Raw genomic sequence first — 27,270 nt, 5'->3', positions numbered from 1 at the left:
TGCTGTCCAAATGCTTTATTGGCCCAAATTCAAACATACAACTGGCTCTATCATTTTAACAAAATACTATCCTGCCCAAGTCAAAAACACACCGATATGACAAAATAGTGTTTATTCACAGGAAAGTAAGGCACTGCACAGTGAAACAATGTTATTATGTCCATGATGGTCTTTGCTTCACGATTGTGTTACCATGATTAGAGAACGGGACACGTTTCAGCTTGTGTTAAGTCTCAGCTCATAAAAGTGCTTCTGTACAGTTAGTCAGTTCTACATGAACAAATTACCCAAAGAGTCCTAAATAGAAAAGAACTGTGAGCTAGATGGGAGGGTGTTCCCCTGGTTGAGCCTAGATCAGGACAAGGTAGGAGTGACATCCTCCAGGCTCTCTTCAGGGCTGGGTGTAGCGCAGGTATTTCTTCCCAGACGGCAGATCTTTGGTCGTCACGCCGTTGGGGAAGAGTGCGGTAGCCTCGGCGTCAGACAGAGAGGGGATCACCATCACCTTGTCACCAACCTTAGAGACAAAACAGAAGACACAATAACCATCACCTCGTCACCAGGCTTAAGGTGCTCCCATTGTCGAGCGGACTGTACGCGGACTGGACTCCGCGGACCAATTTCCTACATGTCTCGCGCCAGTTTACACAATTTTTCCCACGCTGTTCAACTTCTGTCATGTCGTCGTCATCCGATGTCAATAAAAAGTATCTTATCTCAGTTTCCAATATTTCGATAATAAAACAGGCAGTTTTACACACTTGAATAACAGGTATATAGGCAGCGAGGTGCAATGTACCGTATAGGCTTGCTCAATGAGGTGGACAGCGCGTGGTGGTGAAATGGAAAACACGCATTGCATGAAATAAAAACACCAGTTTTATTTCGAAATAATGGAAACTGAGATAACAGACTCCATCTCCGTTTCCAATATTTCGATAATAAAACTGGCAGTTTTACACACTTCATTTAGAAAAGATATTCCCTTTTGTGAGTGAAAAAGCGAGTGGTCAGAGTAAAATGCAGATCGGCGTCACATTAAATGCAGGTCGATGTCAACGCCGATCAGCGTTTTGTGTGACACCAAGTGAGCGGACGTCCGCGCATTAGAAAATTGGACCTTCGCACTTGGAGTCCGCTTTGAGTCCGCTCCGTGTACGGTCCGCTCGACTATGGGAGCACCGTTAGAGACAAGACAGAAGACACACAATTACAGGCTGTGTCGTTTTAAATATGTGAACCGAGAGAGAGAGCGATGAAGAGATAGAGGGGGCGAGAGAGAAAGGAGAGAGAGAGAGATAAGAGACAGATAGAGAGTGTGAATGGTCACTTCAACCTTTTATCCAACCCCTTGAAGAGATGAAGGAAACCACTGACTGTGTGTGTGTGCGTTTGTGTGTGTTTGTGTACCTTCCAGTCGACAGGTGTGGCGACCTTCTTCTGCGCGGTGAGCTGCAGAGAGTCAATGACTCGGAGCAACTCATTAAAGTTCCTTCCTGTGGTGGCGGGGTAGAGGATGGACAGCTTCATCTTCTTGTCAGGGCCAATCACAAACACCTGGAGGCGGGACCAGACAAAATGATCAATCAATAATTTCAACAGCTTCAATTATTCTAATGACACAAAATTGACTTGACTTTAACCTCCTAAGCCCTATTTTCTGAAACTCCACCTAAAAATACATACCCAAGTAAATGGAAGATTGCTCCATTTCTACAAGGTCTATTTGCATGTTCTTGGTATCTAGGGACATCTATGGATCTCATAGAATGTATTCCCAGTGTCAGGAATAGTGTGTATATTACTAGGCTTGAGTAAATTGTGATGAACCAAAGGAAAATATCCATTTTCTTTTTTCATCTTTGACTGTGAATAACACCATGCAATAAATTACCAGACATGAGAAATTGCCACTGAGCTCATTCAACACCTTCTTGAGATCACGTGTACAAAAAAAGAATAAAGAATAAGAATAATAAATCTAAGCAAATGAATAAAGGGCAGATGATTAAACAGGAGATTTTGTAGAGACAGTACTGAATTCTGCCATCCGGACACATGCAATTTGAAATATAGAATATCGGCCTATAAATGACCTTATTATGGCCAAGTCGCACATCTATGGATCGGGCCAATACTCCCCTTTCCAATGGCAGAGTTCAATCTGGATTTAGTATCACCAGGCGTGATTCACAAACCGTGAATGAAATCTACTGTAAGTATAGTTACTTTTTTATAATGTAAATTTCTCCGCCATTTTTCATCAGATTGCAATGCCGTTTTTTGCTAGACGTTCGTTCAGGTTTGTGGGATATGATCCAGAAAAATTTTAAAGTCAATCTAGAAGTCAGATGATTGACAGGGGCTGGCGTGAGCTAGGAAGTGTATTTAAAAATGTTTAAGAATTAAGCCCATCGAAAGTCCTGGGTCTCCTCTCCTCATTTCCTTGAGTCAATCCTCGCCTTTTTCCGACTAGATTTCTATAACGATAGGTTATGTAGATAACCTAGTTATATTAGTATAGGCTAAGCTCCCGCTCTGAGCCTTACGAGATACTCCATATCGCCTGTGATACCTAATGTATCTCCCACGAACAAAACACATGCACCCCACCTGTATGGGGCCCGCCCCTTATGGTGGTACCACCCATATAATCATGACTCTGGTCATGACACACCCTTCCTCGCCAAAAACCCGTCCCAGGAAAAGATCCCTCAAGAGGGAACTCAGGGCGCGCAGAGCGGGAGCTTAGCCTATACTAATATAACTAGGTTATCTACATAACCTATCGTTATATTTCGTATGGCATCGCTCCCGCTCTGAGCCTTACGAGATAATGGGGAAGAGCGGGTGCGAGACCCGACAGATGTACCCCCTGAGGACCCGTAAGCCCACATCAAGGGGTGCGGGGAGCCCTGTCACCCCATCCTTCCTAACGAAGGGGGGGCGCAGTCAACTCCACCTGAATGCGAACAAGAGGGAGCCAGAACCCCTTGAACACACCGTACAGGCGGAACCACGTGTGACTCAACACACTGCGGCCCATACCCATACACTCCCGCTACCCGACCAAAGGACGGGAAGCAGGAAAGGCCACAGACCCCAGAACCGCCTGGGAGACAGAACCCCCGGTCATGTCCATGAGGTAAAACCTTACAAAGGGGCCCGGTGAGGACCATGAAGCTGCAGCACAGATGTCCTCCACCGAGGCCCCACCCAGGAGAGCGGCAGAGGCAGCCACCCCACGAGTGGAGTGCGCCCTGACGCCCCCAGGGGGATCCTGCCCAGCCAACGTGTAGCAGAGGGCAATACCCTCGCACAACCAATGGGACAGGCGCTGCTTCGACAGTGCCTTACCAGCACGAGCCCCACCGTAACAGACAAAAAGCTGATCGGTAACCCTGAAGTCCTGAGTACGGCTGAGGTAAAACCCCAAAGCACGGACTGGACATGACAGATGAAGGCCCGCATCTAACTCACTAGTGTGAGGAGGAGGACGAAAAGCCTGAACCACAATATCCCGGGAGCGGAAGGAACTCCGGATATTCTTAGGCACAAAAGCAGGATTAGGTCGCAGAGTGGCACCGCAATCGGTCCGAAAAGACAGGCACTCTGGACGTACCGAGAGAGCACAGAGCTCACCCACGCGTTTAGCGGAAGTGACAGCCAGTAGGAACGCGGTCTTGAAAGACAGCTGTTCCAACGGCGCCTGCTCGAGCGGCTCAAACGGGGCCAAGGACAACCGACCGAGGACCAATTGAAGATCCCAAGTCGGAGCCAAGGAGCGTTGCACCGGCTTAACGCGTCGAGCGCCAAGCAGGAAACGCTTCACAAGAGGGTGGCTGAACAAGACATTCCCCTCAAATCCCTCATGATAGGAGGATATAGCTGCCGCATATACCCTCACTGTCGAAGCCGACAGACTATCAAGGAGAGACTGGAGATAACCCAGAACAGCATCCAGGGGGCAGGAGACTGGGTCCCAGCCCCCCCCCTTACACCATTCTTGGAACGCACGCCACCTGCCCGCGTAAACCGCGACAGTGGAGGGAGCATGCGCACACCGGATGGTATCAACCACTGCGGGATCCATCCTCTCCAGACTCACCCTCCCACCAGCCACACCACCAGGCGTTGACCCAACACCGGAGGCTGGAAAAGCACTCCGTTGTGCTGCGAGAGGGCCGTCGCTGACCACGGAATGACCCAAGGAGGAGCGACCAGAAGCTGGATTAAGACCGGGAACCACACTGACGTGCCCCGGTCCGGTGCGACCAGGATCACCGTCCTGCGCTCCCTCCGTATCCGCTCCAACAGCTGACTCAACAGCTGTACAGGAGGGAAGGCGTACAGAAGACCGGGCGGCCATGGAAAGGTCGAGAAGGCATCCACCCCCAAGGGGGGATGATCCGCTCGACTGAGCGAGAACCACAAGGGGCACTTGTGAGAACGTCGGCACGCAAACAGATCTACCGAGGCCTCCCCGAACCGATCCCAGATCTGTCTGACTATGTCGGGGCGGAGTTCCCACTCGTCGTGACGAGGACCGCCCCGAGACATTATATCCGCCGCCACATTTTCCGTACCAGGAACGTGGAGCGCCCGCAGACTGCGCAGCCTGCGGGATGCCCATAGCAACAGTTCGCGCGCCACCCGGAGCAGGCGGGCGGAACGAGTCCCACCCTGCCTGTTGATATACGCCGCCGCCGTCACATTGTCTGTCCTGATCAAAACATGCTGGCCTACCACCAGGTGGCCGAGCCGTTTGAGGACCAGGAGGACCGCCTTCAACTCCAACACATTGATATGCAGGACAGCTGGGTCGGCATGACCCGTCCAGCTGCCCCCCACTGCGTGGGTCCGAAACGCCCCTCCCCAACCTGTGAGAGAGGCGTCGGTGAAAACCGTGACGTGGGAGCCTCTGCTGCCCATGGGGACCCCAGCGGAGAGGATACCCAGCCTCCCCCAGTGGGCGAGATCCCCCCATATCGACAAAGGAACCGTCAACCGTCTCCCTTTGCCCCACACCGGATCTATTCTCAAAGAGAGAAACCACCTCTGTATCCGCCTCATAAAGAGGAGGCCAAGAGGAACCACCGCGTGGGCCGCCGACATAAGGCCCAGCAGACGCATCACCTGCAGCGCCGTAACCGTCCCTCCCAGACGGAAACCCCCGAGCGCGTGACGGAGATCCCCCCGACGCTGCTCCGAGAGGGTCGCAAGCATGGGCTTCGACCTCAATGTCAAGCCCAAGTACTCCACCTGTTGACTGGGAAGAGGGGTACTCTTCTTCCAATTCACAGCAAAACCCAGGCTGGTGAGGAATTCCACCACCAGTCGAGTATGAGACCTGGCAACCTCCTCTGAACGGCTGAGGAGCAGAATGTCGTCGAGATAGAACAAAACTCGTATCCCCCGACGACGTAAAGGCCCCAGAGCAGCCGCCACGCACTTGGTGAATGTGCGGGGAGCCAGAGAATAACCGAACGGCATTCTGTGGTACTCGTACGCCACGCCCTGAAACAGGAACCGTAGGAACTTCCTGTGAGGAGGGAAAATGGGTATGTGAAAATACGCATCCTTCAGGTCTATGGAGGTGAACCAGTCCCCCCTCCTGACAGCAAGCAGAAGGAGTCGGACGGTCAACATCCTGAATGGTCTCACTACAATCAACCGATTGAACATGGACAGATTCAGTATAGGTCTGACCCCCCCAGTTTTCTTGGGCACCAGAAAATAACGGGAGTAGACGCCTGACATTGCGTCCTCTCTCGGGACCACAACGACGGCCTGCTTCGCCAACAGAGATCGAATCTCGGCGGCCAGGGCTGTCACCGCGCCCGACCCTGACAACAGGGTCGGCACCAAACCTGAGAACGGAGGATGGGGCCGCGCAAACTGCAAAACCAGCCCCGCCTCTAACGTTCTCCTCATCCACCGATTCAAGGGACATTCCCGTCGCCATATGTGAATATAATCCCACAGCGCCCCCGCCGTCAACTGACGCTGGGCCGCAAGGAACAGCAGATAATTGGCCCGGTCCCCCCCGTCGTGCAAAGCACCCAAGGGGGGACCCCGACAGAAAGGGCCGGTTTGATACGGGAGGAGCGGTCATCAAACTTGTGGACACACACTCACCCCCTGAACACCCCTCCAGCACACGCTGAGGAGCCGTTCCGCAGCCAGACACGCAAGGCCTGAGGACCCCATGGGCTCCTACACGCCGAAGCCCTGCAGTGATATTACTACCACTCAAATCACGCCAGCCTCTCCTTTGCAGACCACTGCCGGTTTGACGGGAGTGGGAGGCAACAGCGCAATACCCCGCCTGGCGAGGGCGAAGCCGGGGTAACCCCTGCTGAGCATTCAACAGAAGAGGCACCGAGTCCCCCTGCTGACCACTGAAGCTAGTGGCAGCTGCAACACCAGGTTCCACCCACCCACAACCTGCGGTGTAGGAACCACGCGACGACGGAACATTCTCACGGACAGACCCAGGCTCAGCCATCAACTGGGTGTCAGCCCCTGTCTCCATGAGAAGTGAAGAATGGGGCCGCATACGCTTCAAAGAAGGTTCGCGGCCCGCAGCCAAAGGAGAACGCTCAAAGCCCCGTTTCTGGGGATACCAGAGAGGGGACCGAACGGGGAGCGGGCTGCTCGCGGCAAAATGACGACGGGGTGGTTTACCAACCCCGAAATCACCAAAAATGGCCGATCCCTCGGCCGCCAAGACTGTCGGCCTTGCGAAACCCTGTCGATTCTCCAACCAGGGCACCACTGGCGGGGGAAACATGGCCGCCTGTCGAGGATCTCGCCACAGTCGTTGACGAGACCGTGCTCCCACCCCTGGCTGCACAGCGTGAGGCGGTGTAGGACCCGAATCAAAAACCGCCTGCGCCTCCACAGAACGCCCAAAAAGACTATCTGTGGAAAAAGGAGTCGTGAGGAGAGAAAACCTATCCTCTTCCCCAAGAGGAGACTGCTCCAACCAAAGATGCCTAACAACCAAAGTCGATAGCATCCGAATCCTCCCCGCAGTTATAGCTTGCGACTGAGTCAAGATCTCTATAACACCACAAACATGAATCACGTTCATAGTGTCGGTTGGACTCAAAGACCTACAACCCGACGCCATCTTGGATAGGAAAGTAGCCAGCTGAGCCACAACACTGGCCGCCGCTAAATGCCATCCTGCAGCAGTATACCACTCATCCGTCCATACTGCCACCCTCCGAGCCGACATGCTATCAAGCAACGGCCGGGCGGAACGTCGTTCATCCCCGCCTGGGCACAACAAAGAAGCTACCTGGCTACTTAGCCAAGGTACCCCCGGGCTGCACCCCGTCGTCAGCCCCTTCACCCGCAAAAAAGGTAAATAGAGCTCAGCGAACCCCCCCACACCCACCACCGACTGACCTTCATCAATGAAGGTGGCAAGAGGAGGGAAAAGCGGAATCCCGCGGCGGGGATTATTAGACATTCCAGCGTCAACATCAGTGTTAGCAGAAGAAGCAGCAGTAGCATTAGCATTAGCAGTAGCAGTAGCATTAGCGTCAACAGCATGTTCCAGGATCGCCAAGACATCGCCCACTACAGTGGAACGATCGCCAAGCCGCCCCGGCCCTGGTGCCGAAACATACTCCACAGCACGACCAACACCGACATCGACGCCTACCGACACAGACCTCACCTTTGTACAAGCCGACCCGATAGCCAAACCTTGCACGCTGCTCCTCGGTCCGTCGCCGTCAGCCGAGGAACCACCAGCACAGGTCTGCGTCGTCAAAACAAGCTCCGGAGAATCCAGGGAAACACAATCCTCCGGTAAGCCCTCAACATTATTAATCTTCCTTAATCTTTTCATTTCCGCTAGCTCGCATAGTGCATAGCATCCTGTGCGCTGGGACGAAAATAGAGGAAGGGTGTGTCATGACCAGAGTCATGATTATATGGGTGGTACCACCATAAGGGGCGGGGCCCCATACAGGTGGGGTGCATGTGTTTTGTTCGTGGGAGATACATTAGGTATCACAGGCGATATGGAGTATCTCGTAAGGCTCAGAGCGGGAGCGATGCCATACGAAATATAACTAATATTTCACTAATAACACTTAAAACCATTGGTAAAGAAACGTAGTGCTGAAAATATACACTTTGACTGCCGTTTTGACAGGGTTAGGGTCTTTACTCTTGGCTACATTAGAGAAAGAAAACGCAAGATTAATTCATACATTCTGTAGAGATGGATTTATGGCGCAATGTCATTGTCGATCCGGCACCGGACCGCTCGGGCTTAAGAAGTTAAACACTCACCTTTAACACTTTGCATGCCACGCCCGAGATTTCTCGGGTTTACCCCCCGGGGGTTGAATGCCCACTCACGAGAAATTCAGCTACCTCAGGCGTTCAGATGTGAAAAAAGCACCCCCTATAGTCTCCCAGGTGGTAATTCACCCTTTTGGATTGAACTCAATGAAAATGAATGAGAAAAAAAAACCTGCACTCTACATTTTACTTCTCACTCACGCAGCCGGCATCTACCAGCTTCATGCTGGACTCTCGGAGCCGCGGGGAATATGTGTTTTACTGTATACACGGTGAATCAATAAAAAGATCGATTTTTTCGAATGGCGATCAGGAATTGGAATAATCCATTTGGATACCATCTGATCTCAGGTAAGGAATCTATGTTACAAGTCTAAGGATAATCAAGACTCGTTTTCACGGATATATAAGCTTTTATGTGATTATGTGATATCGCTGTTTGACTGTGCGCGCCGTCAGGAAATAGGAGAAGCGATTTTCAGCGCGCGCCACGAGCGTGCATGCGTACACATATACTATCGATAATCTAGCGTTTATTTGAAAACGATTCATAAATAGGCCGAACAATGACAACGTTCTAGAATATTCCAGTAAAAGGCGATTATCATGGAAACCTCTTTTTTCTGCGTGAAAACGAGGGGTTTTCTAAATGCTATGAAACGGAAATGAACCGATAAAAAAACAATCTGCTTCGACAATGTTGACTGGAAATAGGTCATTGATAATGCGACGGGCAGATTAGACACATAGCCATAATTTAAAACATAGATTAGGCGATATTAACGTTAACATTGAAGTGGCCTTGGGCATTGAAGGGACTAATAAGGAATTAAACTTGGGCAGTCAAAGTGTTAACATTAACTTTAGACACCTTTTAACACCACACCATATTTTATCCATGTATTACTAAAAGATGTTCACTACATCTCTACCTCATTTTTGCATCATTTACATTTTGTACATTGTATAGTGTTTGGTCTTTATTCTTTTTTTACTGTATGAAGCACAATCTCAGGGGGCTCATACAGAACAAGAGCATTTCACTGTAATGTACCTTATATGTGACAAATAAAACAACTTGAAACTTGATAACATGACAAGTGACAATCAGGGCAGACTGGTGGACATAACATGAAAACACCATTATGTAGACATTAAGTTACAAACCACATAAATAGTGGTCAACACAATAGACTGTGTGTGTGAGCAGGCCCTTACACAGCGAGCGGTGAGGGGCAGCCCGTCCTTGTCCAGCTCGTCGGGGTCCAGCATGCCCAGCTGAACAGACAGCTTTCTCTTGTCATCAGCAATGATGGGGAAAGGCAGAGGACAGCTAGCGTCTTTACCGCTGAATGCCATCACATCCTAGACACGAGGACAGCCAGATAATAAAAAGAAAATACATAAATAGCATTTTGAGAACAGTTGTATCCAAATCTGCTTACAGCAAGATGAACGATAGCATATACTGTATAGAGTTTCAGTGGAATTGCATTGCAAGGGAACAGTGCAGGTGATTTCATGTTGCTGTGTTTGCCAACTGAATAAATTGTAGTCCTGTGTTTAGGCCTGTCCATCAAGAGATGTTGCTAGGAATCAGAGAACACTCCCACTTGATGCAGTGCAAGGTTCTTATATTATGAAGGCTTCGTCACCTGCTGCAATGCAAGGTTCTTATATTATGGAGGCTTGGTCACCTGCTGCAGTGCAAGGTTATTGTACTTCACGGTGTCCATGGAAACAATAACTGCCTAACTTGTAAATGTTTAGACAAGCTCCATTTTTCGGTTATTAGCGATACTCTGTATACATCCAATTCAACGTTAGTCTTTTTCTTTTTTTACTAATTTGGTCGTGGATGTCCCAATTTAAAGATCCCCCATCTTATAAATGGCCTTTTCCAGTGGTTTGCATTGTTTTCCAGCAATGTGGGGTTGTACCAACACTGACGTGAAATTTCTACCCAGTCCGATTCCTCCACTTCAGCCGAGACAAGATCCTCCCCCACTAAACCAAGCCATTCTGAATTTACGTCGATCTGTGACGTGTAAGAAATCTGATGTGCATACCTCAGCTCCTTCTGTGGTTGTAGCCACCGCCCACAATCAACAATTCGAGGAAGTTAGTGTAACATTGAAATTATGACCAAAACGGGCAAGCAGCGAATATGTCCTTGCACTCATTTCCTAATGATATCGTGCTCCACAAGCAATGGGCCATGTTAGTTTTTGGATTTTTGCAAAGACAAAGGACTTTATAACGCTGCAGTGATTTCCTGGCTGTTGCTAAAGAAGGGAGCTAGTCTGTACCAAGTCTTCAGGACCGAAAGAAAGTATCGAATCAGTAAGTACATAGAGTACGTCCGACGTAATGAGTTAATTAGCAGTAGGACCTCGTTCATTCATTCGTTTGCGTCAATAGTGTATTAACGTTAGCAGTACTCCTCCGTGTGTGTGTGCATTTCATATGGGAGTTGAAGCTGAGCCATTGGCCATTGATTCACTGTCAGGGTTATATTTATTATGGACAGAAGTTGTCAAATATTTACTCAGCAACTGTCAACTGTCTGCACATGTCAATAGTGTATTAACTAGGGATGCCCCGATCACGTTTTTTGCCACTGATACCGATCACCGATCTTCTATGAGCCATATCGGCCGATACACTGCCGATACCGATCGTTTTGTTCTAGATTAAAAAATGATCTAACCCTAACTAACCTTACTGTCATGCACTTGTCCTAATATACTAACCTACACTGACTGTAGCACCAACATTGTAACAAACATTGTTACTCTGCTGAGTTGTGCCCTTCCTGATGACTTGTCGTACAGAACTTGTAAGTCGCTTTGGATAAAAGAGTCAGCTAAATGATTAACTTTAAATGTAATGTAAATAATATCCATTGTTCAATTAATAAACTGTATGCCTCACTGTGTGGAAAAGACTGGGATCATTCTTTTGTGCAAGGCTCAACTTAAAACATTACTTTCCTAACTTAGTGAAACTAAATGTAACAAATTAACACTGAATTGTTATTTCTTTTTATTAATTATTATATTATATAAAAAAAAAAAAATCTTTAAAAATGTTTTACAGATACCCGAGCCAGCTATTTTAGTGAATATCGGCCTATACCGATCACTGGCCAATTGATCGGGGCATGCCTAGTATTAACGTTACTATTTTGTGGTAGCGTTTCTGCGTTTTGCGATTTTCCTCTGTGCTAGTGGAAACTATCTCTTAGGTAGGCTATAGTGCAGGTGGGTGACTGTCACTCAAAGCGCATTGAGTGATTTTATTTACTTTCCATGGGACCTTTAATACATGTCTAGCAGGCTGCGACGTACAGGTGTAGAGACAGCTCTGCATAGGGTTGTGCATATAATGTACACCATTTGGTAAAGACGTATCCAATTCGCCTTACAGTGAGATGATGCCATATAATGTACGAGTTCTATCAAACAAGGTACCAGTATCAGAATTGAAGAGTGTGGATTTTTAGTGTGGGTGGCCAGAGTGGAAATTAAACCCCCTAATCTGGCAGCATTAGTGCCACGCTGTACCCATTGAGCCATTCGAGACCACTGCACAGAAATTCTGACGTGATTATATGTTGCATTTTTCCCTCTTCAATGACGGGGTTTGTGTGATAAAAGTAGCATGCCTATCCTGACATACGACTGTTTGTAGATTAAGACTACTGGCTAAGCAGAGCGCCCTAACTGTTGATCTCCAGAGAGTCTTATGAACAGTGGGGAATGAATGAATGAATGAATTTTTATTCACACAAATGAATGAATGAATGAATTTTTATTCACACACACACACACGATACATTTTACATGCGAGTATCCTCATGTGATAACATGTCGCAAATTGTGTGCATGTGCCAGGTCTCCCAAGAAGCTATTTAAAGCTTTTGGAGGGAGCCTGAACACAGATACAAACAGAATATGAACAAACAAAACAATAACAAATAAACAAAAACAAACAAACAAAAACAAAACAAAAAAAACAACGTGGGTAGGTTTACACACCTACCTACTAACTGACATATAACAGAGATACATAATACAGACAATTTTATTCCTAAGTTATAATTTTAATTAGAGATATGATTTTAGCAGTTCCTCTTTCAATGATTTTTTAAAGGTTTTAAAGGTATTAGTCATTTTTAGATTTTCATCAAGCTTGTTCCAGATCTGTGGACCCCTGCATGCTATGCTTAGGCTAGCACAATTTAGCCTTCTCCTCTTGCCAGATATAAGATGCTTGTTTCTTGTGTTGTGGATGTGCAGTGGTTGGCAGACTGGGACAAGCTCAGACAGTCTGTGATTCATGTTGTTGACAACTTGATACAAAATTGATGCGTTTTGATGAATGTTAAATTCAGCGAGCCTCAGGAGACCAAAGCGATGGAAAAGAGGCTTTGAGGGCGCTCGATACCCGGACCATGACAGCACTCGTAGTACCCTCTTTTGTAGGCTTTCTAGTTTTTTGAGATGGCTGGGGTACAGGGTTCGAAATTAACGGGGGCTCGGGGCAAAATGCCCTTGAAAATGGACAAAATGCCCCCGAATATCAGTTAAGGGGGGCAGAAAATGCCCCAGACAGTTTACTAATTATATATATGATCTACAGTGCGAGCATTTCCCTTGTATTTGGCCCTAATAATATGTGTGTGTGCGCCACCCGGAAAAATCATTTACTCGAGACGAGTGACGATTACAAAACAGCTCCGCTGTTATAATAGTCCCACATTACACAAGGCGCATAAACGTCCAATCACAGTAGCGCCCGAAAACAAAGTCACGGTACCGGCTTAGGCAAGTTATACATTCAGAATCAGACAACGCAAAAAAATCAGCCAGCCATGAAGCCCATTCATTTTTATTTTGAGCAAAAGAGAGACGAGGAGAAAGAGAGGAATCCGGCTGACATGGCTTTTGAAGTGATATTCGCACGTGTTTTTGCGGGTCCAGTCCCCACGGTATGTTGACAGAATTCGCAAAACACCTTATCGACTGAAGCATAAAAGTCATTAGGATACTGCTCTGCTCTGAATTTAGGGCTTAGTGGGGAATTTCTTCCGACGTTAACGTTAACGACGCACCGAAGCAGCTAGACCATTTCTCCGTGTTGTGTGTAACACGCAGCGGTCCCCGCCTCCTCCCTCCTTGCAACAAACGTTCCACCCAAAAACGGAATTTCTATTTCATGAATGAATGAATGAAAACTTTATTTAACAGATTGCAGAATGGGTACAATACAGTACGGCTCAATACATACAATTGTTAAGGGGATGCAGACCTGAGAAAGACGTTTGTCTTGTTTCCATCAGGGTCATAATGAATTAAATAATTGTATAAAGAATTTTCAATGTTCTGTCATCTAATAATATATTCCATTACCTTTCCTATCTGTATCAAAGTCAAAATGTTGGTATCATAACAACACTACAACATACAAAAGCAGCTTGACAACCGATATCCTTTGCGTTTGATTGATTGAAAACTTTATTAACAGATTGCAGAATGGGTACAATACAGTACAGCTCAATACACACAAGTTAAGGGGATGCAGACCAGAGAAAGACTTTCGTCTTGTTTACATCAGGGTCCCCCATTTTCAATTCATAGTGTGCACACGCACAATATAATAATGCATGAGATAAATAGTTAATAAACTCTGTGTTACTTGAACAATTTTCACTGTGCTCCTAAATTTCTTTGTGTGCTCCTAAATTTTTATTTAGATTTTATTTATTAACATTTTATTTAGGAGCACATGTGCTCCTTGGGAAAAAGGTTAGCGTAGAGCCCTATATATGGAGACATTAACATTACATTATCAAACATAGGGACGAAGACTGTAAAAAAAAGTGTCAACAATGTTTTATAATCCTTATGTTAATTTTCATCATAAAAATTCAGTGCCCCCGAAATACAAAAAAAAGCCCCCGAAAATCAATTAAGGGGGGCAAAAAAAGCCCTTGAAAAAAAATGTTAATTTCGAACCCTGCTGGGGTATGTGTTGCACCATATGACGTTACAGTAATTAATGAGGTTCAAACAGGGTTTTGTATAAAGTGAGAAGGGCAGGCAAGGGAAGAAAATGACGTATTTTGCAGAATAAGCCAACATATTTGGACAGTTTTGTTTGTAGGTATTTTATGTGGCATTTGAAGTTGAGTGACTCATCGATGATGACCCCCAGGAATTTTGTGGACGCCACTCTTGACAGCTCCTTTTCATTTATTTTTATGCACATGTGATGTGTGTGCATCCGATTTGAGTGGAAGACAATAAAGTTTGTTTTGCTGAGATTTAGTGATAACTTGTTGCATTTGAACCAGGTGTCCACTTTTTGTAGTTCTGTATTGAGTAGATCTTGTAGCTTGAGTGGGTTTTTATGTGACAGAAACAAATTAGTGTCATCAGCGAATATAACTTTGTGCAGAAGTAGAGATGAGTTGACAAAGTCATTTATATAGAGAATAAATAGTAAAGGCCCTAGAATTGACCCCTGGGGGACCCCATATTTGATGTCCATTTTTATTGATGTGATTTTTTATATCGACGTACTGTTGCCTACCATGTAAATAGCTACTGAACCAGTTGAGAGCCAGACCCCTTATGCCATAATGGTGTAGTTTCCCCAAGTAGAATGGTGAAGTCAATGGTGTCAAAAGCCTTTGATAGATCCAGGAAAACGCCCACCCCACAATCACCCTGATCAATGGCATCATGTATTTTTTCTATTAGGTCTAATATTGCCATGTTTGTAGTTCTTTTTTTCCTGAAGCCGTATTGTGAATTGGTGAGTATATCTAGCTTGGTGGTGTATTCGCTTAATCTATTGTACACAACTCTCTCATAGACTTTGGATAGAGCTGGTAATACGGATATTGGACGGCAATTATTAATACTATTTTTGTCACCTGATTTATATATGGGTATTATTCTCCCAATTTTGATGTTTTTTGGCACCACACCATGTAGTAAGGACAAATTAATACAGTGAGCGAGTGGTCTGACTATAATATTGGCTATGGCTATTAGGATTTTGCTGCATATTCCATCAGCACCGGCTGTGCGAGTGTCCTTCATCTTCATGATAATGTTGAATAGTTCATCATGGTCAGTTGGTTTCATGAAAAAAGAGTTAATATAGTTACCTGATAAATACTGTTTAAAAGACACACCCCCGGGATGGCTAATTTTATTCGCCAGGTCTTCACCAATGGATGCAAAGTAGGTATTGAATTTATCAGAGAGATCCTGCTGTGACATGTTTGCAGGGTCAGGGAGTACTGATGCTTTTTTGTCCCCGTTTAGTACTTTATTTAGAACTGACCATGTCCTTTTTGAATCACCCTGTGATGCTATTACCTGATCAGTATAATGATCACATTTGCTTTTCCTTATTAGATGAGTGAGTTTATTTCTATATAGATTGTATTTGTTTCTATTATTTATACTAGGCTTCTTAAGATAATGTTTGTAGAGTTTATTTTTGTGTTTAATGGATGTTAAGATGCCCTTTGTCAGCCAGGGGTTCTGGTCATTTTTAGTGCTCATGACAGTCTTCTCAGGAATGGTGTTATGGATGGAGTCTGTTATTTCCAATATCAGACTGTCATATGCAGTATCAGGATCAGAGGCATCATATACATTTTTCCACCCTTTGGTCTCCAGGCTTCCATATAGTTGCTGCAGGGTTCTGTCATTTATTACTTTAATTGTTGTCTTACAAGGAGGGGGTGCAAGTTCACTGGCAAGATTTAGAGACAACATGACAGGGAAGTGATCAGTTATGTCAGTTAGGATCACTCCCGACTCCAGCTTGGTGTTTTGGATGTTGGTGATGATGTTATCAATGATAGACTTGGATGAGTGTGTTATTCTAGTGAATATGTTTATAGTTGTGAAGAAGGAGGAAGAGTGCAGTGTATTAATGAAATCATTTTTTATAGAATCATCCTTGGAGATGTCTATGTTAAAATCTCCCATTAGAATACAGTTGTTGTTTTTTATGTTTAATGAATGAAGGGTTTCCTCTAACTTGTTCCTAAAGACATCCAGGTTTGTGTCTGGGGGGCGATATATTACTCCAACAGTGAAGTTTTTCCCATTTATATCAATGAAGAGAGAATCAGAGCCGTCATCAAAGTCAACCATGTCTAGAGCCGCGGTATCGCTGTTACATCACGGCCACCGCAGAGTAGGCTGAATACCGCATCACCGCTGTTTTTTATAATAATAATGAAGTACCCTCCTCTCGTTGGGCTTTCGGCTCTGCAGATATACCCTACTCCTCTCTCGAGGTTCCAAGCGACCCTATTGGGTACCAGAAAAGTCACGTGAAACATTGCAGACCACTGATTGGTCAGAAGAGAGACGCGTCACACGTTGGGAGCGTCCTGCAGTTTTTTACATCCTGAATGTCAGCCATTGATCAGAGCTCATCACAATACGGCTAATAACGTTAGCTTTAGCTCCCCGCCGGAGTGGACTACCATCGCTCATCAGGAGTACTAAACGAGACATAATGATTTTACAGTCTGCAACGAATGTTATAATAAAAGCCCTTCGTTCTATACACTTGTCCGATTGAAAACTTTATTAACAGACCGCAGAATGGGACAACTCGGCACGCTCTGAGCAAAGAAAGGAACTGAGATGGTCCGGTAAATACGCTGATGTTATTGAACGTATAACTATATAATGGTAATGCCACAAAACGAATGCCTTTATTATAAAGTAGTAACTTTATAGTAATAATAATAAGAAAGGGTCGGGGGGGTAACCACCCCTGCCCGCGACACTGAGTGAACGGCGCACGACCAGAGGGGAAACTACGAATCCGTGTTTCACTTTCAATAACTAATGCGTGCTTGCCGAATCCCAAACAATATTCATGCTGCAAAGTCATCCTCTAAAGATCGACATTTAGACTAGAGGCAGGCTATATGCTATAAAAAGTAGACTACTACTAAAAAAGAAAATGCATTCAAACTTTTTTTTTGTTTTTTTTGTGTGCGTGCGGTTACCGCGGCGGTAGGAAATATTTTGCAAATCCGTGCGGTAAGGAAAACATCAATACCGCGGCAGCTCTAACCATGTCACAAACATTTGCTTGTATACTGGTATTCACATAAAGACACACTCCTCCACCTATTTTCCCAATTCTGTTTTTATGGAAGAAAGTATAGCCATCAAGATTGAGGATATCGGTGAACGACCTGTCATTTAGCCAAGTTTCACTGCAACCAATTATATCAAATTTACAGCCAGAAATAGAAAGTAATGATACAAGGTCAGTATGGTGTTTACAGAGGCTTCTAATATTGAGGTGCAATAGTGAAAGGGTGTTTTCGTTATTGAAACAATCGAGATGCTCAGGGTCATATTGCTTGCAGGTGATATTTCCACCATCAAGACAGCAGCGATGGACATTATCTCCATCATCACTCAAGCCAAAGAAGCCCATAAAAAAGGGAAATTTTTTCACAAATCGTTGAGTAAAAATGACCTATGGTATTTAGAAATGTAACAGTATAAGAACCAGGCGTTCTATAAATGTAACACAAGAATATTCTTCCCTGCCTCGCACTCATGCTCTCCCTCCCGCATCTAGTCGCCCTTTCGCGGTGCCCAAGTGATAGTATGATGTTCCTCTTTTCCATAAAAAAGTCAAGATTCCACGCAAGAGTCATTTGTTATTTCAGAGAAAAGAAGGATGTTGAGAAAAACAAATCTGCAGTACGCAAGAAACATTTGGCATTCTAGAGGATAGAAGGACGTTGAGAAAGTTAAGTCTGCAGCACGCAAGAAACATTTTAGTCATTTCAGAGAAAATAAGGACGTTGATCCTACCATTTTCACGGTTGTATGGTGTCATTGGAATTTGTCAAGCTCTTCCATATTTCTGATGACCAAAACTTTTGCGTTGTCTGGCGTGCCGTTTAATTTGATGAAGATCTTGCAGTTTGAGGTCCACGTTGATTGGATCTTCTTTTGGTAGCGGAGTAGACGGGCCTTTCTTGCGATGTCACCATTCTTTTTTGTGAGGTGTTCATTTAGATACACGCTCGTTGGGACAGACACCATCTTGGCCTTGAACTATGAGCCTAATCACTATGACCGGGCTCCTCCTCTATTGCAAATAGTCTTAAACTGAGGGAAAAAATAAATTGAGGATGAGAAATTGAGGAAGAGATTGAGAAGAGAAAAGACAAGACAAGCAGCCGATGTTGGGTTGGTTTCCCATTGAGACTTCTGGCCAATGTGTGACACCACTAGGGATGGGTACCTTTCACATTTGAACCGATACCGGTACCGGTACCGGTACCTGTGAATCGATACCGGTACCCAACGGTAATTTACCTACCTCAGTCGTAAAAAAAAAATCCAAACTTCAAATAACTACAATTTCGACAGTTTTCGGCTTGTCATTGCTCCGAATGCTTTGTTGTTGAATCAAGTCAAATCCTAGGTAAGCATATATTGTGCGTGTGAACGTTGACATGAAAAGAAAAAAGTAAAAAAAAAAAAAAAAAAGTATAAAAAAAAAAATTTATAAAAAAAAAAAATCGGTTTATCACTTGATTAGATACTCGGTAGTACCGACGTGTTTCGGTTCGGTACCTCAAAAGTACCGAATTCGGTACCCATCCCTAGACACCACACACATTTGTATTGAACCGTCTCACGATGAATAGTCTTTTCATGGTGTGCAAAGGTGGACAGAACCAGAGCACAAGCACATCATTGTACTTTTACTGCACAACGACGTAACTGAACCCAACACTGAATTAAAAAGGGAGCAATGGACTTTGTAATCAACAGTTGGCCATCAGACAAAGTAAATTGTCTGCACTGTGGGAAGACGACGCTTTTACTCGTCACAAGGGTTCAGCCAAAGGGGTGTGCGAGTGTGTGTGTGAAGTAGGAACAGAGAAAACAAGAAGAGCAGGGTCTCATGACTCCCAGGAGTGCTAGAAAACATCCTGAACACTTTCTCTAACCACAGACTGAAGTGAAAGCCATTTCTTTCCACAGCAGAAAGCTGATTACACAAGTTTGCTTTATCTCACAAACCGAAGAAGCCATGAATCGAACAGCAGGGTTAATGATCCCAAAAAGCTTGCTTCTGCTGTGACCTAGTAGAAACCAAACTATTGTCCAATCAGCAATGGCCCATTGCAGAATTCTCTTGTTGGCCTGCCGACTTCTCTCCTCCCCTCCCCTCCCGGACCCTTCACAGGCCCCCAGAGAGGAGGTGCTGCTGTAACTTAGCAACCCCAGCAGTCAGCCAATCACAGCTCGCTCGGTTTATATTTGAGGAGGGTGTTCCTAGCCTGTGACAGTCTACTTGACCCGCCTCTACTCCAGATGCACATACGTGCCTAGTGTACATTTTACAGATCTAGACTCATGTAAAGTGAGTTTTACTATTACCCTAATTAACATAATCAGTTCCATTCCAGAGACCTAGAAGCTACAGTTTCCATTTAATTTAATTGACCATCATGCCATTCAGCAGGAAAACACTGAGTGGCTTCTAGAGAGGCATGCATTACATGGAGGAGATTGTGTCTGGTTGTGAGACAGAGTGCAGAGCCATCTGGATGGGCCGAAGCCCTATCACGACCGTAAAGCCTAGGCCTAGCCTCACAGGGGATTTATCAGTGCAGTTTGAGGATGAGAAGCATTCTGGGAAAAAAGTTGATGGGGCTAGAGGAGAGGAGCTGGGGGGGAAATGCTGTCAATGATTGGATATGGTTGTAAATCTACAAGCTGCACATGTTGTAGTTGTGCAATATTTAAAACGTGTGTGAGAGTAGATGATTTTCATTTTACCCAAGTCCTTGACCTGTACTCGTATCCTAAATGTCTAGCACAATGCAGCTAGAGAGATATGGAGAACAACACAGGTGAAAGGTTGTCAAATGTAAAGGGGCGACAGTGGCCCGAGAGGTAGAGCAGTCGTCTGGCAATCGGGAGGTTCCCGGTTCGATTCCCGCTCCTCCCGGGCAGCATGTCGATGTGTCCTTGAGCAAGACACTTAACCCCTAATTGCTCCCGATGAGCAGGTTGGCACCTTGCATGGTTGCCTCCGCCGTCGGTGTGTGAATGTGTGAGTGAATGGGTCAAATGTGAGTAACAAATTGTAAAGCGAGCGGCTGAGAGGAAGTATAGAAAGTCACGCCTCACTGCTGACATCAACACATACCACAACCTCGTTAACATTCTCCAAAACCATTACTAATGCCAAAGCTTCTTTCTTTCACCATAGGATCGAGGCCTCTGCCAAGAATCTTCGCAAACTGCATTCTACCATGTCCTCCCTCCTCCCTCATCTTTCTCTGCCGAAGACTTCGCGATCTTCTTAAAAAGTGGAGAACATCCGCAGCTCCTTCTCCCAACCCCCACCCATTCCAAATGCTGAATCGAGAACCTCATCCTTCACTCTGTCATCCTTCTCTCCCATTACAGAAGCCGAGACCCTGACACTGGTAACGTCGAACCGTCCGACTACATGCCAGCTGGACCAGCTACCCTCCCCACTCCTCCAGACCATAGCACCGGACATCCTCCCATTCCTAACTGCAACCATCAACTCCTCACTCAACTCGGGGGTGGTCCCCACCTCCCTAAAACAAGCCAGAGTCACGCCGCTCATAAAAAAACCAACCCTGAACCCCACCGTCATAGGAAACTACCGTCCTGTCTCTCTTCTCTCCTTCCTTTCTAAAACACTTGAACGTGCTGTATCCAACCAACTTACTGCTTAAATCTCTTACAGAATGACCTCCTAGACCCTAATCAGTCTGGCTTCCGGACTGGCCACTTCACAGAAACGGCCCTCATTGCGGTCACAGAGGCACTTCACTTAGCAAAAGCGAAAGGCCTCTCCTCTGTCCTGATTCTCCTAGATCTATCTGCAGCCTTCGACACAGTCAACCATCAGATCCTCCTTGCGGCCCTTGCAGGAATGGGAGTGGCTGGCTCTGCGCCGACATGGCTGACATCATACCTCAATGACCGCTCCTACCAAGTGTCATGGAGAGGGACCCTGTCGGCCACCCGCCCCCTGCGGACGGGTGTCCCCCAGGGCTCGGTTCTAGGACCCCTTCTCTTCTCCCTCTACACTAAATCACTGGGTAACATTATCACATCTCATGGCTTCTCCTATCATTGTTATGCTCTCCTTCCCTCCCTCAGATATCCACGTCTCTGAGCGGATCTCGGCCTGTCTGTCCGACATCTCCGCCTGGATGACGACCAACCACCTCAAACTGAACCTAAGCAAAACAGAATTGCTCCACCTGCCGGCCAAATCCTCCCCCCTGACCGACCTTTCCATCACAGTCGAGAATGCAGCTGTGACCACGTCCCCGACCGCCAAGAACCTTGGTGTTGTCCTCGACGACCAGTTGAACTTCTCTGCTCACATCGCAGCGACAACCAGAACCTGCAGATTCCTCCTGACAAAAGAAGCCACCCAACTCCTCGTCCAATCAACAGTCATCTCCCGCCTCGACTACTGCAACGCACTGCTCGCTGGCCTCCCGGCCACTGCCACTAAGCCTCTTCAACTCATTCAGAACGCAGCGTCCCGCCTGATCTCAAACCTACCGAAGTCGGCCCATGTCACTCCACTTCTTAGGGACCTGCACTGGCTCCCCATTGCTGAACGAATCCACTTCAAGGCCCTCGACCTAGCATACCGTGCGGCAAAGGGAACCGCTCCCGCCTATCTCTGGTCAATGGTCTCTAACTACACACCCTCAAGACCCCTACGCTCCGCATCTTCTGGCCGCCTCAGACCTACTCCTATCCAAGGTCCGGGAGGGTCATCAAAGAGAAGTTGCCTATTCTCAGTCCTTGCCCCACAATGGTGGAATGAACTACCCACCCCAGTTAGGACAGCCGAAACCCGTCCAATCTTTCGCCGTCGACTAAAGACGCACTTCTTCAACCATTATCTGAATTAAAAAGAAAAAAGAAAATGAATATCTAACCCTAACTAACCTTACTGTCATGCACTTGTCCTAATAAACTAACCTACACTGTAGCACTCAACACTTTGATGAACATTGTTACTCAGCTGATAGAGTTGTGCCCTTCCTGATGACTTGTCGTACAGAACTTGTAAGTCGCTTTGGATAAAAGCGTCAGCTAAATGACTAAAGGTAAATGTAAAGCGCTTTGGATAAAAGCGCTATATAAAAAACCAGCCAAATGTGGGTGAGAAGAGGACTGGACTAATATGGGTGAGAAGAGGACTGGACTAGACAGACAGTCGTCATCATCATCATTCATCTCACACAGTCCCTAACCTTCCATAAGCTGTTATCCTTCTATATTTTACACAGAGTAAACCAGACTGACAAGGGTGGGTGTGTGTGTCCAACCTGGCTCCAACTGCGGTGGTCCTCAACACTGTCGATGGACAGAGCGATCATCTTCACATTGCGTTTCGTGAACTCATCGCTGATCTGAGCAGCACAGGCCAGCTCAGTGGTGCACACTGGGGTGAAGTCCCTGGGGTGGGAGAAGAGGACACCCCATCTGCAGCAGAGAGGAGAGGAAAGACAAGGTGGGTTGAAGGGGGAGGCATTAGGGGAGACAGGAATGAGAGAGGTTAGGCAATGAAGGACAGGGAGGAGAGGAAATGGGGGGAGGGGGGGGTTGGGGGAACAGAGTGTCTCAGTGGAGGAAATACCAGAACACAAGGTCTTCGATTAGAGCAACAGGTGGTCTGAAGCCTGGTAGACGTAGAGCCAAGCCGTTAAACCCAGCTGGACTAGACTGGGGTTGTGTAGTGTACTGCAGATGGGAGAGGGAAGGGTGGGGGAGATGGATACCAATTCATAATTTCTTACACAAGCTACTAATTTATTACATTACATCTTTACCAAGTAGCTCAAGAATCTTAAAAGGAATAGTTCACCCAAAAAGGTTTTCCCCTTACCCGGAGTGCCATGTATACATCCAGATTGATTTGTTGCGATCCGCTTAGTTTGAGATATCTGCCATAGAGATACTGTATCTGCCGCCATTCCCATTCCAATACATTGCCGCTAAAGGCACTAGGCTTGTGGCACTCTAAACAACAGAATTACCCAGTTAGTTACTCAGGATAATACAGACCTTGTTGTGAGCAGTTTCATGTAGGAACTAGTTTCTACTGAAGTACACCTCCATTCATTATTATAGGGGTGTAGTTCGGTAGAAAATAGTTCCTGCATGAAACTGCTGACAACAAGGTCTGTAGATTACCTTGAGTATCCGGGTCATGATTTCTGGAAAGAGACGGAATGTATTATTCTGGTGCTTTGGACGCCACAAGCAGAGTGCCATTCAGCTGCATTGTATTAGAGTGAGGGCAGATATCTACAGCATATTATCTCCAAAACTAAGCAAATCAAACCGAAACAATCTGGATGGATAGATATTACTCCGGGAAAGGGATGAAATATGCAAATAAATGACAATATAAATAAAAATGAAATACACTTTTATTTTGGGTGAACTACCCATTTAATTTTGATGCACATTAGGGATGTTACCGAATCCATTTCTTCTCATTTCAGGAACATTGCTAGTGGGCAATTTCTGTCCGATAAAAAAACACTACTATGGTATGCTACTCCTACTGCTGGACTTAACTACTTTCTGGATAATCAAAAATGGCAATTAATAAAGTAAAAGTTGTCCTAAATACTGCAGGCTATAGTTCTGACTGAATCATAAAGCAAGCTCATACCTCTAGTTTTATATTGCATTCATTGGTTGCCTGTTGGCTTTAAAAAAAGTGATTTTTAAAATAATTTAGGCCATTCGTTTTTAGTCGCTCTGCTGGTTGGGTTGTTGTTTGTGTGCAATAATAAGCCGATTTTAAGTTCCTCCAATAGTAATGCACTTGGTCCAGAACTCATCTTGAGGGATGCAGTGTCGTATTTATGTAAAAGCTGAAAATGAGCCTAGTAATTTTGCATCTTTCACTTACCTTTAATCTCAATGTAATTTATAGAATCGTACTTTATTCTGTTTTTATTTATCCTCTTTTGTATTCCCTCAGGAAAATACCCCTTTTTAAATAAATATGTAAATAAAGATGAATTTTGTATACATCTTTCTCAAATCTGATAGCATTTTGGGTTGTAACTTTTGTATGTGTAATTTTTTGCAATGTGCTACTGTAGATAAGGACTGTGTGACTTACTGAGGTCCTCAGGCAGGCTCCATAGGTATTTAAACATTTGGATCAACATTTGTGCTTGACGTATTGCTGAGGTTCCAGGCTATTTTCTCTTCAATAATACTTGTCTCTATGGAGGCAGAGTGATCATCTGATTCGGAAGGGGGGGGGGGGGGGGGGGGGGGGGGTCACATGATGATTCTATGGATTGTTTCAGGAGGTCAGTGTTGCAAGGAAGGGGGAGGGGGGTTGCACCGCTAACTGCTTTTTACCTCCATACCTCTGATTATTAACACTTTCTTTGCCACGCTTATGTACATCATTATACCATCCTCTGCCAGCTCTATTTGTCTATGGAGAAGTTCCACTTCTTTGCAGGGCTATAACTTTTTAAATTGTATTGCTAAATTGACATTACTATGGCCCATTCAACGTCAATTATCTATCGTTCAGGATGTAGGAACGTTATACTTTTTCATTCACATATTCATACTAAAATACGGTCTAAAGTATAAATATGTTTTTATCGTTTTCTGCAGCATTCTGCAGAACCTGATTTATAGCCCTAAATGCATTATATTGATGATCAAATACAGTTTGATAGCGATCGGTGCCAGATAAAAAATGTCAAATGGACGTGCTTCTAGAAGTTACTACTCATCATCTGATGTTGACCGGATGGGGGGGGGGGGTTGTTTATAATTCCGTGGCCAACGTTAGATGATTCATGTAGTGTCGGTGATATGATCATTAGAGCAGTTTGTATCGAACACGGTAAAAATAAACGCTGAAACTTACCCCAGTCTCCTCGGGCCGTTGGGCGATGAGCGTGGAGCAAACAGATTCCTATTATGGGATGTTGAAATATGCGATCCATCTCCAGGTTGTATAATAGTATATACGTCCAAATCATGTTGTTTATCGAGTTATTGGTAACGGATCGCCATCCATTGTGTCGCGCTCGAGTCCCGGGACCTATAGCGAGTGATCGGACCGAATTTGGATGAGCACCAGTTTCCGTTTCCGGTTTGGGCGATCCGCCGATCGGCCACCAGATGGCGCTCTTGAACCGTTGGCGAGTTGAGAGGGGATCAACAGTAGATCTCAAGTCTCCGTGGGAGAAATATGATTGCAATCACAGATTTTTGAAATATTGATCTCAATGACATGTTACGGCGTCATTGGCAGAATTAGCATGGCGGGGAATGACGTGTTAAGGCGTCATTGGTGATTAAAGTGTTAACATATTACATAAACAATATAGGTCTCCCTGGATCATGAACCTTTTCAGATCCTATGCAACCGGGACATGAATCAAATCAGTTAGAAGCTATATCCTGCATTGCTTATCTACTGTTACATTATTTTGTTCTACTACAAAGACTGGAAAAGGTGTCATATGGTAATCTGAACATTGCCAGTTCGATTCGGGCTACTCCCAACTTTCCCATGACACGGTGTGTGTGTGTGTGTGTGTGTGTGTGTGTGTGTGTGTGTGTGTGTGTGTGTGTGTGTGTCAGTTGCTTTCTCTCTGTTCTATTGAAACAGAGTTGGTGGACTATATTGGATGCCAAGAGAAGGGGGCACGGAAAGCCGTTCAAAACACACACACAAACAATGCAATCCTTGTCCTCTCTGCTCTCATGCCTCACTGAATGAGCTCGCTGCACAGAACGAAACACTGAATCACTGGCTTTAAAAAATAAACATGCATAATACAAAATTAAAAAAAATGTCCCTCTCTGCTTCGTTCTCAATAAATACGCAATGATGTGATGCAGTTGGGTATTATGAGATACAACAGATCGGAGGTTATGCAATTCATAATAAACTTTTGTATTATAATGTACTAATGACGAGATAAACCAACCAAGTAATTGTCCTGTGTAGGTACTGGTAGGTAGAGATTACGACCAGTGCCTCACTGAATGAGCTCGCTGCACAGAACGAAACACCGAATCACTGGCTTTAAAAAATAAACATGCATAATACAAAAAAAAAAATCCCTCTCTGCTTCGTTCTCAATAAATACGCAATGATGTGATGCAGTTGGGTATTATGAGATACAACAGATCGGAGGTTATGCAATTCATAATAAACTTTTGCATTATAATGTACTAATGATGAGATAAACCAACCAAGTAATTGTCCTGTGTAGGTACTGGTAGGTAGAGATTACGACCAGTTGCTGCACCTGCTTTCCCTCTTTAGTCTGGATTTGCTCATCTCTGCGCCACAAGGAGTCGCATTGGTTTTGACTGTACTGATCTGCACTTCCTCTCACAAATGTCATAGGCTACCTGCCTCGTAGTTTGAATAACGAGATTAAACTGATCTCAGACCAGCTTTTCCAATATTCTTTCGGGTGGTACACAAACAATAGCTATGCACAAACAGACATCCAATGCATCAACCTGCCATCACAAACATCGCTTGGTAAATATTGCTACGTTATACAATGTATTGCATCGTGTAACATGTTGTAGACATGTGTGGTGGACTTACGAGTTCCCAAGGAAATCATGGAACTTAATCTTGCCGACAGTGGTCTCTGCTTCGAAGTTAGGGAACTCGTCTCCTAGCAGAAGCCCAGGCATGGTTCTATTCGTGCGTGGTCCTTTCTCGTTGGTAGCAAAAGGAGAAGAAAGGACACTGCACACAAAAACTCGCGTGAATATACCGGAAAGGGCGGGGTTAGCTTACTTGACGTAAACTATTTACCAATCTTCT

General features: G+C 45.4%; 1 protein-coding gene across 1 annotated transcript; it reads right to left on the bottom strand.

Moving 5' to 3' along the window:
• On the bottom strand, positions 1 to 27,270 carry prdx6 (peroxiredoxin 6). The gene is made up of 5 exons (XM_084307560.1): positions 27,046 to 27,270; positions 22,751 to 22,907; positions 9,544 to 9,690; positions 1,411 to 1,557; positions 1 to 517 (listed from the first exon to the last, which is right to left on the bottom strand). The coding sequence occupies exons 1-5, from the start codon at positions 27,135 to 27,137 to the stop codon at positions 392 to 394; spliced, it is 669 nt and encodes a 222-aa protein (XP_084163686.1). The 5' UTR covers positions 27,138 to 27,270; the 3' UTR covers positions 1 to 391.

Source organism: Notolepis coatsorum, assembly GCF_963971535.1.
Source record: "Notolepis coatsorum genome assembly, chromosome: 2".
NCBI classification, from domain to species: Eukaryota; Metazoa; Chordata; class Actinopteri; order Aulopiformes; family Paralepididae; genus Notolepis; species Notolepis coatsorum.
This window is presented reverse-complemented; position numbering and strand designations above follow the sequence as displayed.

What these genes read in the sequence shown, in the direction of transcription:
- prdx6 (XM_084307560.1), bottom strand. Translation starts at nt 27,137, where the DNA reads ATGCCTGGGCTTCTGCTAGGAGACGAGTTCCCTAACTTCGAAGCAGAG. An exon ending in CATGATTTCCTTGGGAACTC is followed by an intron (nt 22,908 to 27,045) that starts GTAAGTCCACCA and finishes TCTCTGCTGCAG; the next exon opens with ATGGGGTGTCCTCTTCTCCC. An exon ending in TGCCCCTCACCGCTCGCTGT is followed by an intron (nt 1,558 to 9,543) that starts GTAAGGGCCTGC and finishes TCCCGCCTCCAG; the next exon opens with GTGTTTGTGATTGGCCCTGA.